Source organism: Anser brachyrhynchus (assembly GCF_964034855.1).
Source record: "Anser brachyrhynchus genome assembly, chromosome: 1".
NCBI lineage: Eukaryota > Metazoa > Chordata > Aves > Anseriformes > Anatidae > Anser > Anser brachyrhynchus.
Window position 1 is genome coordinate 95,789,583 of NC_137694.1, and position 14,289 is coordinate 95,803,871.

The 14,289-nt window shown below is 41.4% G+C and overlaps 2 protein-coding genes across 8 annotated transcripts in view; one reads left to right on the plus strand and one right to left on the minus strand.

Moving 5' to 3' along the window:
• FILIP1L (filamin A interacting protein 1 like) overlaps positions 1-7,623 on the minus strand; it is a 205,231-nt gene extending 197,608 nt beyond the window's left edge. The window contains exon 1 of the mRNA XM_080565434.1: positions 7,380-7,623. The gene's annotated coding sequence lies outside the window, so the exon portion shown is untranslated. The remainder of the gene's footprint in view (positions 1-7,379) is intronic.
• CMSS1 (cms1 ribosomal small subunit homolog) overlaps positions 1-14,289 on the plus strand; it is a 239,681-nt gene that overhangs the window by 199,374 nt on the left and 26,018 nt on the right. Inside the window, exon 1 of one of the 7 annotated variants that reach the window (XM_080565866.1) lies at positions 7,762-7,873. The exons of the other annotated variants lie outside the window; for them this stretch is intronic. Coding sequence (XP_080421992.1) covers positions 7,777-7,873 — 97 coding nt within the window. The 5' untranslated portion in view covers positions 7,762-7,776. Of the gene's footprint in view, positions 1-7,761; positions 7,874-14,289 lie in introns of those variants that run through there. 7 annotated transcript variants of the gene reach the window in all.

Here is a 14,289-nt window from a genome sequence, read left to right on the forward strand (position 1 = left end):
TTAAAAGTACTGTTAAAGAATTTATTAGAACAATGTTAAAATATGCCCTAAAACAAGTCATGTTAGTCTGCAGGTTGAAATGGGGTACCTGGGAATTCAGACTGTTGCGCTACTCTGATTAATTAAAATTGAGTCAGCTGAAACCTCCATTATAATCAAAATTGTTCCCCAGGGCTTTATTTCCATTACAGTCCTGGTGCAGCCTTCCAGTCCTTCCCAGTGCTGAGGTAAGTGATCAGTCAGTCAGAAGAATAAGCAAACAGATAAAACTATCATGACAATATTTTTTTTCTTGCTATGCCAGTCTGTGTTTGGTAGTATTAATTGCATGTGGACATGCTTTCTGCTGCCAAAGACAAAACAGTGGGACGCAAAATATCTCTGATTTGAAGGGCATCCTGTTTTCCATATTGTCAGACTTGGATTATTTCACTATTTCTGTTTTCTGTAACTTTGGCTAAGACGGTGATCTCCCCTCTGCAGATGCACTGCCTATCTCATCTCTGTTGTGCTGAGGGTCGTGTTCCACTACAGTCTGGTTTCCTTATCAGTAATTTTGCAGTAAATCAAGTAGGAGGAGACTACTTTTCCCAGCAGGGTCTAGAGTGAAGAATTCATAGCGTGTGAATTCGTAGAGGATACTGGAGGACATCTGCCTTAGGAGACTGTCTCCAGAGCTGAGACCTTCAGGGCCTAGATAAAGCACTGCTTCTGTCTCTCCCGTACCACATATATTCTGACCCCAGCTTTACATCATCTGTCATCATTTTTTCCTTGAGCTGCATACAGTAGTGAAACCCTTTGGATAGGGATAACCTTTATCATGCCTTTGTTTCATGTCAGGGCATTCTCCCAGAAGCCAATGAAAAACAAAGCTATGACAAAGAAGCCTTTAAATGTGGCTATCGACGCAGAGATAGAGTCTGGGGAGTTGTAACTCCAGATTAATAGGGATCCCTCTGAGCCTTGTCTCTCTGATGGAGTGAGCCTCAAGTTTGTTTTTCATCCTAGTGATCTGAATACAACTGGTTTGGATTCTCTAAAACGTGTTTCTAAAAATGCTGCTTTTACAAGGTGGTTGTTGGTGTTGGGTTTTTTTTGTTTGTTTGTTTTTGTTTTTTAGCGGAGGGACTTTGTCCTCTGTCTGAAGTATAATAAACAACTAGTATTTTATTCTACCATAGCACTTTCTGTAAGAATCCCACAGCACTCTACATGTCATTCAAGCCCCAAAACACCCCACTGAGTTAAGAGGCAATTCCCTATCTTGTTTTTGTGCAGTAAGACAGCCTGAGATGGAAGAACTCTTAGTGATTTGCTAAAGACTGAGCAGTCCCTATCAGATCTAGAAATGCTGACTCCAGAGCTCCTCAATGTAACAATGCACATACGTGCACCTGACTTCCATCCAAATAAATCCTCTAGGACTCCTTTCTCTCACCACATTTTATGTGTGTACACAAAGTGCAAAGAAAACACAGCATATTTACTAATACATGTAGTATATCCTCAACAATTGTAAAATATGAAACTGCTGAGTGCATACTGTAGTTTTGCACTTCTTGCAATAAAAATTCCTTCGGTGTTAACAGCTCTTTTTATTGACACGTTGTGGGGGAATACAATAGAGAAGAAGCTAGCCATGCCTTCTCTAGGGGTCACTCAGTATCCTGCATTTCTTGATCAAACTCACATTTCTTTCTTTTGTTTCACTCGGGAGGAGCAAACTGAGTGGGGGATCCGGTTCAGATAATCGTGATAGAGCAGAAGGGTTTAAAATGGAGGACAGTCTCTGCTCTGAAAGATGCATGAGATTCATAAGATTCTTTGCCCACGTGAGGGGGCTATCTCTAGGAAGAATCAAGAAACCTATAATTAGGCTACAAGTTGTCCTCCTCGGACAGCTGGAGGTCGGATGAAAGTTGGTGTGAGGGGGAGTGAACGGTCTGTCTCTCCCCCTTCATGAGTCTCAAATTTCCTGTTGCAGAAGGACTGAGAGAGGTCATATCATCTCCCTCTTTCGGCGTGTACTTATCTGTAACGAGAAACTCCACCACGGCCTGAGCTGCCTCAGCTCCCAGGTGGGCTGGTGCTGGACGATGCATGGATTTACAATGGGGAGCGCGCAGTGGGCTCGGCTGCGTGAGAAACACTGCAAAACAACAACGTGTGCTAGAGCTCACGAGTCTTGATGTGTGATTTCAGCCCTTCCTTTTTCTTGCATGCTAGCAAGTTAATCCTGTCTTCTTCTCAAGTGGGATTTCCTTTTATTGTCCTCCCACTCTTTTAGGTGGGTGTTGTGTGAGTGGCCATATGATGCTACGCATCAGTTTATATTGGATGGCATCTCTAACTGTAAAATTAACAGAATAAAACGGAGTAACAGGAAGAATGCTTGCTGCTCATTTTCTATATAAAGTGAGTGCTCTTCAAGACAGACAAGACTTGACGTAAAATGCCTGGTTTTGACTATATTTTGCACATGATTTTTAAATTGTCTCTTTAGGGAGAGTACCTAAAACATTTGTCATTCATTTGTGGATTATTTTATATTCTTTTCACCCTTTGCTTGTGGTTAAGAAAATTGCACGAGTACTGTGTCTAACACAGCTGTGTTGTAAGTACTGATTATTTAATGTTATTTGGGTTCTACAGATTGGACACTGTTGCGCTGTTTAAGTGAATGCCTGAGGAGAAGACTGGCAAAATAAAAAGCCAGTTATGAGCGAAAAATGGAAAAGTTCACCTCCAAGGATTTATTTTAACAAGACAATGTTTAGTCCAAGTTTCATTTTATGTAAAATTATGATTTACGGTTTTGCAGCTGTGCGTATGCATTTTCACTCTATGGTGTTTGAGACGTAAGAATTCGGTGTTGTTGGATTTCTTTCTCTGGTTTTTAGCGCCATTAGTGATCACTGTAAATTTGCTGAGGTTGAAAGAATTTGGTATTGTGTAATGGAAGATAAGAAATTTGTGTTAGACTTCTGTGTAGTACCACTTTCAACTATTTCTTCCTGCATGACTGTGCCGCATTGTGTAGGTGGGATTTTTACTGGGACTTGTTTTAAACTTAGCCGTATTCATCTTAAAATGAAATGTACTGGTACCGTCTAGCATTGCGTAAAATCCTCTTCCTTGGCAGGTGTCAGAGAGCAGCAGAAAGCCTTGCAAACACCGTTCTTAGACAGACTGCTCCAGCAAAGCTCAGCCACTGCTGTGCTGGTGCTTTCCCAGGCTCCCAGCTCCTGATGAACTCCCTGGAGAGACCTTTTCTGCTAGCGTGCTGTGTACCTCTGTTACCACTGCAAGAAACGCAGGCCCCGCTGGAGCACTCTGATTTCAGTTTAAATCTGTAGCTGTCAGTAAGCTGGGAGTTGGGACCAGCTGTATGAAAATGAAAAAATAATCCATGCAGGTGACCAGCTGCATGTCCTCTATTTTTAAATACTTTTGGAAGCATGTTTTCTAGTACAGATAAACTGCTGCTCTGGATATATGCATGCGCTCTCACACCACTGCATGCTGTTTTATAATATTGCAGGTAAACTACTTTCAGTTGCTTGATTTCAGTCTTGTCATCATTCGAAGTAAAGTTGTCATAGTCTCTCCACTTCACCTAGCCAAACTGGAAGTCAATGTAAAATAACTACATTTTTCAAAGGAGATGCTTCATCTTAGCCTACCTAACATACTGTGTTTTGCTGTTAATGGATAGAAAGTGGGTCTCAACTCCCTGCAACTTCGTTGTTTGTCAGTGCACAGCTGTGTACGTGTATGTACGTGTATTGGTGTGACTGCAGGAGAGACGTGGGCATGACCAGGGGAAACCAGGCTGCATCCGCCGTGTCCTTAACTGCACCGGTCCTGCCTTTCTGAGGTCAGGTGAGGCCACTCCAGTCTCCCCTTCCCCTCTTGCTTCAATGCAGAGACCGTGCACAACAGACCTTAGCTAATTCTGAGTCGTCGCAGAAGTCAGGGCTGAGGCACTTGCTGACACCATAAATCCGTGCAGAGCTGTGCCTGTGCCCAGAGGTTCTGGGTGAGCAGGTCGGCCCCTTGGTCTTCAGAGACTTTTTGTCTGTGCTCATTCTGCTTAGACAAGAGCGCGAGGCCTTATTCTGCTTCGGGTAGAGAGGAGCGAATTTGCCTAAGTGAAAAGTAATATTTTCTAACCCAAAATGTGAATATCGGTATGGGAGACCTTTCCATCAGTCCCAAGACCACGTAGACTGCGGGAAAATGCAAACTGCTGAGGGTGTCTGTCACCTCAGAGCAGACAGTTTTCTGCAACAAGGTGTCACTATTCTTCTGGTGCACAGAAAGGAAAATCCACTAGGGCACCCTATGGAAAAGTTTTATTGTTGTTTTTTTTTCCTCTGTTTTTGGGAGATAGATTTGTGAAAGCAGGTTGGACAAAGCTTTTGTCTGTATGGCATGTTGCAAGCATAAGCTTATTTGCCCCGCTTTCCTGTTACTAGCAGATCTCGGGAGGGAAATGTTTCTTTAGCAGAATGACTGAAATTATTTAACTAACTAGGACACCTAGACTTCCCTCAAAACCCTGGCTTGTTTCCGTCAGTCTCGCTTGGCTGAGGGACAGCAAGGAGGGAGGAAAATCCCAGTGCCATTTGCTGTTTGGTGGCACCAAAAGAAAGCCACTGAGCAGGCATGTAAATACCGTGTGCGGCAGTAGGCTCGGACTGCTGGTGGGAATTTCTCGCCCCCCGGCGCTGCTTGGATTTACCCTTCTGGCTCGGGCTCTGCTTACACCTGTCAGCTGAGGGTGACAGCACCAGTGCCAGCAGTTTGTGAATGTCCCCTTGGAGCTTTGCCTGGCCAACTGGCAGCATATATTGTGAGACAGGCCTCTTCCTCCTCCTCCTCCACAACCTTGGGCAGGAGGTCAGTCAATACCTAAAGCCATGGTCTCCCACCCCCACTGTGGAAAGTGGGTTTCAGCCCTGTCTGAGTCCTTCTTTGCTTCCTAAGTGGACAGAAAGGGTTTCAGCCTTTCTTTCCTGCACTAGAGAAGAAAAGAAAATGAAAAAAGAAGGAAAAGTACTTTTTCCTTTTTTTTTTTTTCCCCTTCTGCAGTGGTCTCCACTTTAGCAATATGAAGCTACCCCATTCTGGTGCTGGACATTTTTAACATAGGGGACAGACAAGGAAGAGGAGGATACTACTGGAGGCAGGATTGGCCCCAGCAGGAAAGAGGTTAGAGGCAGGCTGAGGTCTGTCCACATTAGAACATGAGGCTTGTTCACTCCGCTGTGCTTCTCTCCTACTTCTTCCATTAATGCCAGGTTCATATCTGTCATGGTTACAACATTGCCATCTTCCACTGCTCTCATTCTGTCATCGGTACGTAAACAAGCCTCCCAATGGTTTGTGGCCCTGCTCCTTCTAGGCCCCGTTCCTGTGACGAAGGTGTGATGTCCCTCCTTGCTGTTTTCAAAACCAGCTGGCCCCTGTTGCCTCTGGCAATCAGCAGCACTCCTGCCCTCTGCTAGGGGGTTTCTTTGTGAGTGCTGGATTTGTAGGCTACGCTTACACCCGTGCTGCTTTTTTTAAGCCCCCAATACCTGTAACATTGATGGGGAAATAACTTTTCCCCACACACAAACAGAGAAGAGGTGCCACAAAGTGTCGCAAAAACTAAGTGGATTCATTAAGCAGAAACTTTAGGCAAAAACTGACCATTTAAAAATGTAGATAGCTGCATTATTTTCTCTTTTCTCTCAGTGCTAACTGTTTATAAAAGGTTGTTGCCAATCTCAGGCAGCACTAGTTGCTTTTTTGCTGTGAAGCCTTTTGCTTACTGGTGAACCTCATGAATACATTTGCAGTGTTTCAGTAACCCTCATGTAAGAGCCTCTTCTCTAAGTTCTTGCAATGGAAACCTTCTGGATGAATGTGAATTTTTGCATGCCACACAGCCCAAGTTGGCTCCATGGCATGATGCCCTAATTGTTTGCTAAAGAGTTGTAGACCCACTAGAAAGGTATTCTGTGTGAAACAGATGGTGTTTATTACATCCTCCAAATAAACTTAACACTCAAACAGGGCATAAATTGCCACACAAAAATCAGAAGGAAAGGAAGTTCAGCTGATCTTACACAGAGCTGAGAGTAACCAGAATCAGAAGTTCCTTCAGCAGGTGAGACTTTTGCCACCATCTAATCCTTTACTTTTTCAGCCTGATGTAAGAGATATTGTTTGATCAGTGGTTGTGTTAAAGAAAGACCTGAACTAAGTGCGGGAATCTACCCAGTCACCATGCCTTAGATGAACCCTCAGTGACTTCGTGACCTCTTCTGCCCTTTGCTTACTATTAGTCTAGAACCCATCTACCCCTCTTCCAACGTTTCTGCTGAGGCTTGTGCCTGATGTTTCTGTTATGAAGAACTTTTTGGTGCTCTCGTGTTAGAGTTTGGACTTTTGGGGCAAGTGGACCTTTCTACCCCATTTCTTCAGGTTGCCATTCCTGTGTGTTTGCCTTGGAGGAATATATGGTGATGATGTGTGTGCATGCACCGGCACTATATCCATGGCTCCACAGTGTCTTTACATAACAGTCTCCTCATGTTGGACTCCACACCGCTGTATCATGATGTCCATGACCCCAAAGTGTATTAGGATCTCCTTACAGTCAAGTATGCCATGCTGTACTCTCTCCAGGTTTGTTTTTTTTTTTTTTTTTTTTCACTGAAGAGTTGCAACAGTTTAAGACAGTGCTGAGGAAACCTGTTCAGCCATATATGCTTTTAAAAGGAGAAGCAAGGCAGGACTAGGTAAAAGTATTCTGTGAAAGGAGACTAATATAAACATAATCTTTAATCTTGTCTATACTCTGGCTGAAGCTGAGAAACTTCTTCAGAACTGTGGAGGAATTTGAGCACAAATTCATCTATAAATTCTTTTTTTTTTTAACCGTGCTAGTTGTAAGAAGCCCTGTATTGCAACCCTGAAGCCATGTGTTCTCATATTAAACAAAATAAGGTGGATAAAACATCACTCAGCACATCTGACTGCATGCTTACATATGTAATCATTATGCACATAGTCACATATATGCTTTTCTGCTATTTTCAGAATGATACAGCCTGCTTCCTTGGCTGTGTGCTTTTTAAATTAATTTAAACAGGTGAAATCAGACAATGTATATTCTGTTGCACATGCTGATATCTTTTTATTTTCCCATTTCCTTTAGACAGTGATAATGAAAACCTATGTTTTGAAATTGAGAGTTTCATTATCCCCCCCAAAATGTTAATGTTGACATACAGAACCAGTCTAGCAGAAAAAGCATATCTGGAACAAGTCATTATCAGTTGCTTTCTAATTACAATGAAAATACAAAAATGAAGCAAGCTTACCTTAGCTCGGAAGGCTAATGTTTGCTGTATCCAGGCAGTTCCCTCTGCTTATTCACGTGAAAAGGGAAAATCCACTTGAATAATGAAAGAAAAAGTCTTTAAATAACCGAAGAGTGAGGGATTTAAGGAGTCCTCAGCTGAGCTCCTGATCCACTTGTTCTAGCGAATTGCAAAAACCTAGCTCCAGTAGTAGCTCAGAGCGGCTTTCCTCTCTTCGCCTGTTCTGTGGGCTGAGACTCTGCAAGAATAGACCTGAGACGGTGCTGCATGGGAGAGACAGCGGGGGGACCTTGGCACGGAGTTGGACCAAACTCTAAATATAGCCCAACCCACTTTCCGTGTAGTTCTCTTCATACTCTGAAGGCAGATGACCTTGTCAGAAAACTGACCTCACAGCATGTCACCCTCTGCAAAGAGAGGATCTAAAGGAACAGGACTGCAATGTAAGAGGACAGAAAAGCAATCAACCATCTGCTTGCAGCTCATGAATGTAGGTATGAGCTCTATTTTTATGGCAGTTGCAACTGATCAAGTCATAATGTGCTTTATTTGATCATTTAGACAAATGTGCTGCATGCCAGTTCACAAAAGACCTTTACAGATGAGAGACTGAATTGTAATTACTAATCTTGAATAGAGAGCACTGACATAGATGAAAAGCCTGTCGCCTTTCCTCCTTTCAAAGACGTTAACTCAGCAAAGTGTGTAGTATTTCCCTTTTATATTACATTAATCTTCATTCATATGTAAAAGGTTTCTGTCTATAAGAAAATGTGTTTTCTCTCACTCTTACCGTGAGATTTTTACAAAATGTGATTTAAATCCACAAGCGTGTATTCCAGTAACATATAAATTTGAGACGCTAGGGTGGCTTGAAATTGCAGTGCAAGCTACAATATCTGGGACCACGCTGCTGAGAATTATGTAGTATATGCAGGGGAGGAAGCAAGAGAATAAGAGGCGTAGAAATATAACCCTTGGGCTTTGGATAGGGAACCGTTTTTCAACAGATGGTTTATGATCCAGGGAGTTGCCACTTTAACTCTATGTGGCAACATGTCAGGGTATTTTGTTCCTTAACCTGAAGGAGACTTTAATTTGATATGAATCAGTCTGAAGCTCTGTCAAATGGACTTGATATTGCTATGTCATATGAAGACTTGTGAATAAAATAAAAAGATGAATAAATCTCAACAACTTGAAATGCCTTCTTTCACATTTTGTGGTCAGACATAAAAGAGAGTTGGGGTAAAAGCTTTTTTGCAGTATTGTTCTTTAATGGGATATATTTGTTGTTGTTGATACATAGCTAAGTGTATGCTACATTTTATGTGTGCATGCAATTTTTAACGTTCAGAGAAAACCTGAGAAAGCATCAGGTCTGTGATAACATTATACTATAGATGTGTATGTCTGCAAAATAAACGAGCCAAAAAGGTGTTAATTATATCAGTGGTTGGTAAAATATCAGTGCCTATCTATGAACAATAATGTAATATGGGCTGTTAAGTTTTTACAATGTGTGCTGTACATTTTTTATGGACGCCCACTGTTTTTGGCAAGTTCCTCTGTGTAATTTTGTCATGATCCATCAACTGCAAGTCCACAGGGTCAGCCAGACTCTGTGTGTTACCTTCACAACAAGAACTACAGCTGTGAAGCCACAGCTGCTTCCCAAGATAGTGAGAGAACAGTAGGAAATGTGAATCTCCAGCAGTACTGAGAAGAGAGACATCACATCTGGGCCATGCTACATTCCTGGGCAAAACTTAATCGTAGTCACATTTAGGCTGGAGCCCACCATTTAAGTAGTTTTTTGGAGTTATTCCAAGTTCCTTTTTTCCCCCCAATTTACATGTTTCCTCCCAATTAACAAAAATAAATGTTTGTTAGGAGTGAATAGTATAACTAATGAATGATGTTGGTTGGATATTTGACTTTAGGATCTGAAAAAGGAGCAAGTCTGCCTCCAGACAGACAAAAGTTGAGTGACATACCAGTACCGTGGAAGTAGTGAGATTCTAAATGTACATCATGCCAACATCATTAACCATGGTTAGCATCATGGATGGCATCCTGCACTCCAGGATGCTACCCCTGCTGTGATCCAGACCAACCCAACCAATTCCAGCTTGGCAGTGCCACCCCTCTCACCAGTGCTGGGATGTTGAAATCACCACAGTTCCCCTCACTGAGAGCATGAAGGATTTGGGGCTAAGGGAGGGAACATGTACTGTTCCTCCCCGTCACAAGCTGATACTCTTTGTCCTCCACAGCAAACAGCTGGAGCAGTTTCCATACGTGATAGATCAGTTCTTAGAAGAAGAAGGAATCCCAGTGCCCATGGGTCATAAGAACACAGGAATTGTAATACCTCACCAGGAGCTGTGACACACACCTCTCTTATACAAATATCTTGCAGAAAAGGTGATTTCTTGCTTACACAAATGATGTGATGGGTAGTTTTGGAGAGGGCATGTTCATTTTCAGGGCGCTTTTATAGAGCACTGATGTTCATGTTTACAGGGCTGTAAATGTTACCTGACCAACCACTGTAATGTGAACTTCCTGCAAGTAGGAGAAAAGGATTTAGGAGTTGATTGTACTGTTTTTTTCGAGATGAATGAAACGATGTTTTGTTTAACAGCGCTATATGCTCTGTTTTGTTTTGTTTTGTTTTAGGATGGCTTTTACATGAGTTTCCTAGCCACACCACAAAGGGGGAAATATAGCATGGAGTCAGGCCCTAGTTTGTGCCTAGCTTTTGCCAGACTCATAGCTTGAGTTTTCTGTATGATGCTAGATGATCTGTCTGCTTCTTTGCAGACAGTTTTTTACTTTGACTACCCACCCTTCTTTGGTAGTATTTCCTCTGGGAAATTCCCCACACTGGGGAATGATTTGGATCTAGCTTTTCCAGATCCCAGGCTGTTTTTTCTCTCAGATGCCTGTTAGGATTGATAGCTACTTCAAGCCAGCTTTTGGGGGTTCTCCCTCATATGATTGTGCATTCTGTAACTGGTTCTTGTCAGCTGATTTTTCTTTGATTAAACCCAAATTGTTAGTCACTTGTGTTTGTTTAAAGATCACATGGAACATTTTGCAAGCGAGATGTATGAACCATAATGTTTCAGCCAATTTCCAGGATGGCCAACTGTATTCTGACTTTCACCATTCCCCTGCTTTTCAGAGTTGGATAGTGTCTTCTTACAATCCTAAACTATTCCACAGTATCTCTAGCATCCTTTGAGTGGTTTCTGAAGTGATTGTAGGGTATTAATGCCTGGAATCTGTCAAGAAGTGAAGCCTATTTTACAAGGTCAAGTATTTAATTATTTTATAACATCCATCCAGTAAATTTTTAAACAGCCCAAATCCATGCTACTTATAAGCAAACTAAATAAAATAATCTCCCGCTTTACCCATCTCTCTAAGAATATGCTTTTAAACTGAATTTGGAGATTTAAAGAGATTACCAGAAGTAAAGGGTAGTTTTTGAAAGAATAAAAGTAAAAGTAATGAGGAAAACACAGCAACTCGTGGATGTCATCTTGAGCCTTCACTCATGGTGTCATTGGCTTAGGGTACTAGAGCAGACAACAGGAGCAATGTGCGCTCTGTGCTGATGTGTTATTTATTGTATCTTCAGGCTTTGGGTGCTCTTGTTTGACAGGCCAGTCATGAAGAAATTAAGTTGGATGGCAAGCAATAAAATAGCCTGTCGTATTCCTAACACATCAAATCTTCATGTTTGCCCTTCATCTACTGTGGGTGGTGCCATTATTTTTTGTGTGAGACGGATGGGATACCTTGCAGGAGAAAAAGTTGTTTTTATTAAGTGGCTGGTGGCCTACTACTTTTATGTCTGAGAAGTCTATTTCTGTGGGTTTTTTAATCCATTTCTGCTTATAAGGCAATATACGAACATGTGAAGGTCGAATTATGAATAGGCTGGGTTGTAGTTGTGCAATTGTGGCTGTACTGCAAGCTAGGCCTAACCATGGTCCTGTGAGGCTGATTCTTGTGTCCTTGCACATACACAACAGGGGATTTCCTCTGGTCTTGTTCTTGGGTATGCCCTTCATTTTGTCTTTTGGTTCACTCCCAAATCAATATATGTCAAAAATGTGTTTGGAAGTACCTTTTGAGTATTAAAGAGGAAGTGTTAAAAATAAGGGAAAAAGGAGAGAGGGTTGTTAGAAATGCTCTGTGGGAGACTCTTTGCGTGGCGCAGTCTGGCAGGTAGGGGTATCTGTGCACTAAATGTTTTCTGTCATATCAGAGCATATTGAAAATTAGTTTGAAATGACTCCATTTTTATTTTATTTTATTTTATTTTTTTTATTTTATTTTATTTTATTTTATTTTATTTTATTTTATTTTATTTTATTTTTTTCTGGAATGAAGGTAGTGCTTTTAGTTTAAATGGCCATTCACTCTAAGAAAGAGGAACCTTGACTGAATATCCTGTCACCAGATTTGTCAGGCAGTTTGTTTGTGGTACATGTGTCTTCTGAACCACCAAGGAGGGAGCTCACACCTGTGTAAGCATATTGTCTTTGTAGTGTAAACTATTGCCAGTGCTTGTAAACTATTACCTGCACATCCTACAAACTGTTTACAGTAAGCTCTGCCTCAGCACAGGCTTAGGCAGGATGGGGCTGGGAAGGGTCTTATGCTGACTGGATGTTCCCTAATGGGACAAAAGTGAAGTGCTTTTGAGTCTTCAATAGGACTGCGTCTGTTCCTGCTCAGTTGCATACTGTGTTCCCTTCAGCCATGCCTCACAAGTGTGCTGTAAAATACATTTTATGAAGTGTCTTTGCAGGTAAAGTCTGCAGTTTAAGGGGCACTCGCAGCTATGAGGACTTACTGTTGTGCTGGAGCAGGCCCATTTTGGAAGAGGAGCTCATGCAGATGGGAAAGGAAATCAGAACCCAGACCTTGGGATGATGGAGTGCTGGCTCTGTGTATAGTTATTGTTCAGATTATCTCAGCCCAGACATGGAGGCGGCGTTGATCTCTGTTGCAATGGGCTGACAGTAGAAGTTGACAAAACAATGGTACTAACTGCTGGTCACCTGCAACAGAGCTTCCTTCATATGCACCTTCATGTCTCCTGGTGCTACTAATAATTAACTAATAAACTGATATATACCAGTTCATTCACAGTTTTTCCCTTTAGTTCCCAAGTGTCATAATAACCAAGTAATTTAACGTCTTACAAGTGAAGGGATTTCGTTTGATTCATGACCCCAGTGAGAAAACTATGAAAACTTCATCAGTGTTTTAAAACTGGAGTTTCAAAAACTTAAATGAAAAAAAAAAGAAAAGATCTTCATTAATTTTTGAAGAAAAGAGGCACTTTGCTTAGCCATATTGTCATTCTTTCTCGCATCAAAGATTTTCTGATGAGCTGTGATTATGTCCTTTGATGTGATCAAATATTCAGTTTTCATTACTGTCAGTATACGTGTTCTTTAACTGATTTCTAGGACTACAGCTTGTTTTACTGCAGTGTTCAAAATGATTTAACTCCTTATGCAAGGAGGTGATTTATTTATTTATTTATTTCATAATCTGTCATCTGGATTTCTCAGTAGTGCCACTGGCAGTGATGCATGCTCATGATGTATTATTTGTATATATATGGAGTATTATTTACCTTTCTGGGGCTGCCAGTGGACCCTTTCCAATTCAGAGAGAGCAAATGGAGAAATGAAGCGGGTATGGCCCCAGGTTACTTTTTTAACTAATTGGTTTATAACCATTTTATCACATTTCCCAGCAATTTCTAAAGTATTGCCATGATAAGTAGTCAGCAACTGATCTGAAGAACTGTATCAATACTAAAATTTTCATTCTTAGCAGCTCCATATGGCTGGTCTGGGGGGCTCACAGAAGACCTTCATAGCTACTTCTTGGCCAATTGGTTTTAAACCATTGACACGAGGTTGTTGGAGCAATTGTTAGCTTTGTAATAGGAAAATTCAGAGCTGTTCATTGCCTACAGAGGGGTAGCTTAGTGAAGATTGTCCTAGTAGACATGAAAGAGATCCTCCTTTGTGTATCACCAGTACCAGTGACACACAGATCAATAATTTGGGACCTTTCCAGGAGATGGTTTAAAACACTGCTTGCCTGTTGCTCCTGTGCACGACTGGCTTCTTCCACTGCTACGTACCACTTTTTAATTGCTTCCAAAAGCATTTTTTTGTCTCTCTATCCCTCTCCTTTTGTCAGAGAAATCGTGCTTGGAATAGTTCAAAATATTTGAAAAGTTAGACCCTTTTTCTTACTTGATCAGCTCCCCTGTCAGGACTGTTTCATCTAAAGGACCTCACCTATTCCTTTGGATGTTGGTGGGCATCGTGCCTGGGCCCACCTGAGCTTCGTGTTTCCTGCTGCCTCAAGGGATGGTGCTGGAGTGGTACGTTTAAATACTGTTGTCATCACATTTAGGCCAGCTACTGTGATCAACACAACTTGGGGGAAAAAAGAGGCTTTTCCATTGAACAAGGATAAACAGGGACCAGGGAGCCAATTTTGCAGACAACTGCTACATTTAAAAGAAAATTAGTTGATCTTGCACTGTGTGTGCCTGGTGGGATATGCAGAGGAGACACAAGAAAAATTCAAGCAAATGCATTGACATTAAGATTAATTAATCTGATTCACTGCAAATTTAGGTCAGTTTTAAATGAAAAAGTATGAAAATAATAGGAAGGTCTAGACTTCAATTTTATTCTTTTCCCTGACCTCCCTGTCTGTCCCACTCCATTCTTACTTCCAGAAAAAAAGGAATCTAAAATGGCAAATAATAATAATTAAAAAAAAAAAAACTTCAATACACTTGGCATTTTACTCAGAACCAAATATTTTTCAATCTGCTGGATTTAAAGCTGGGAGC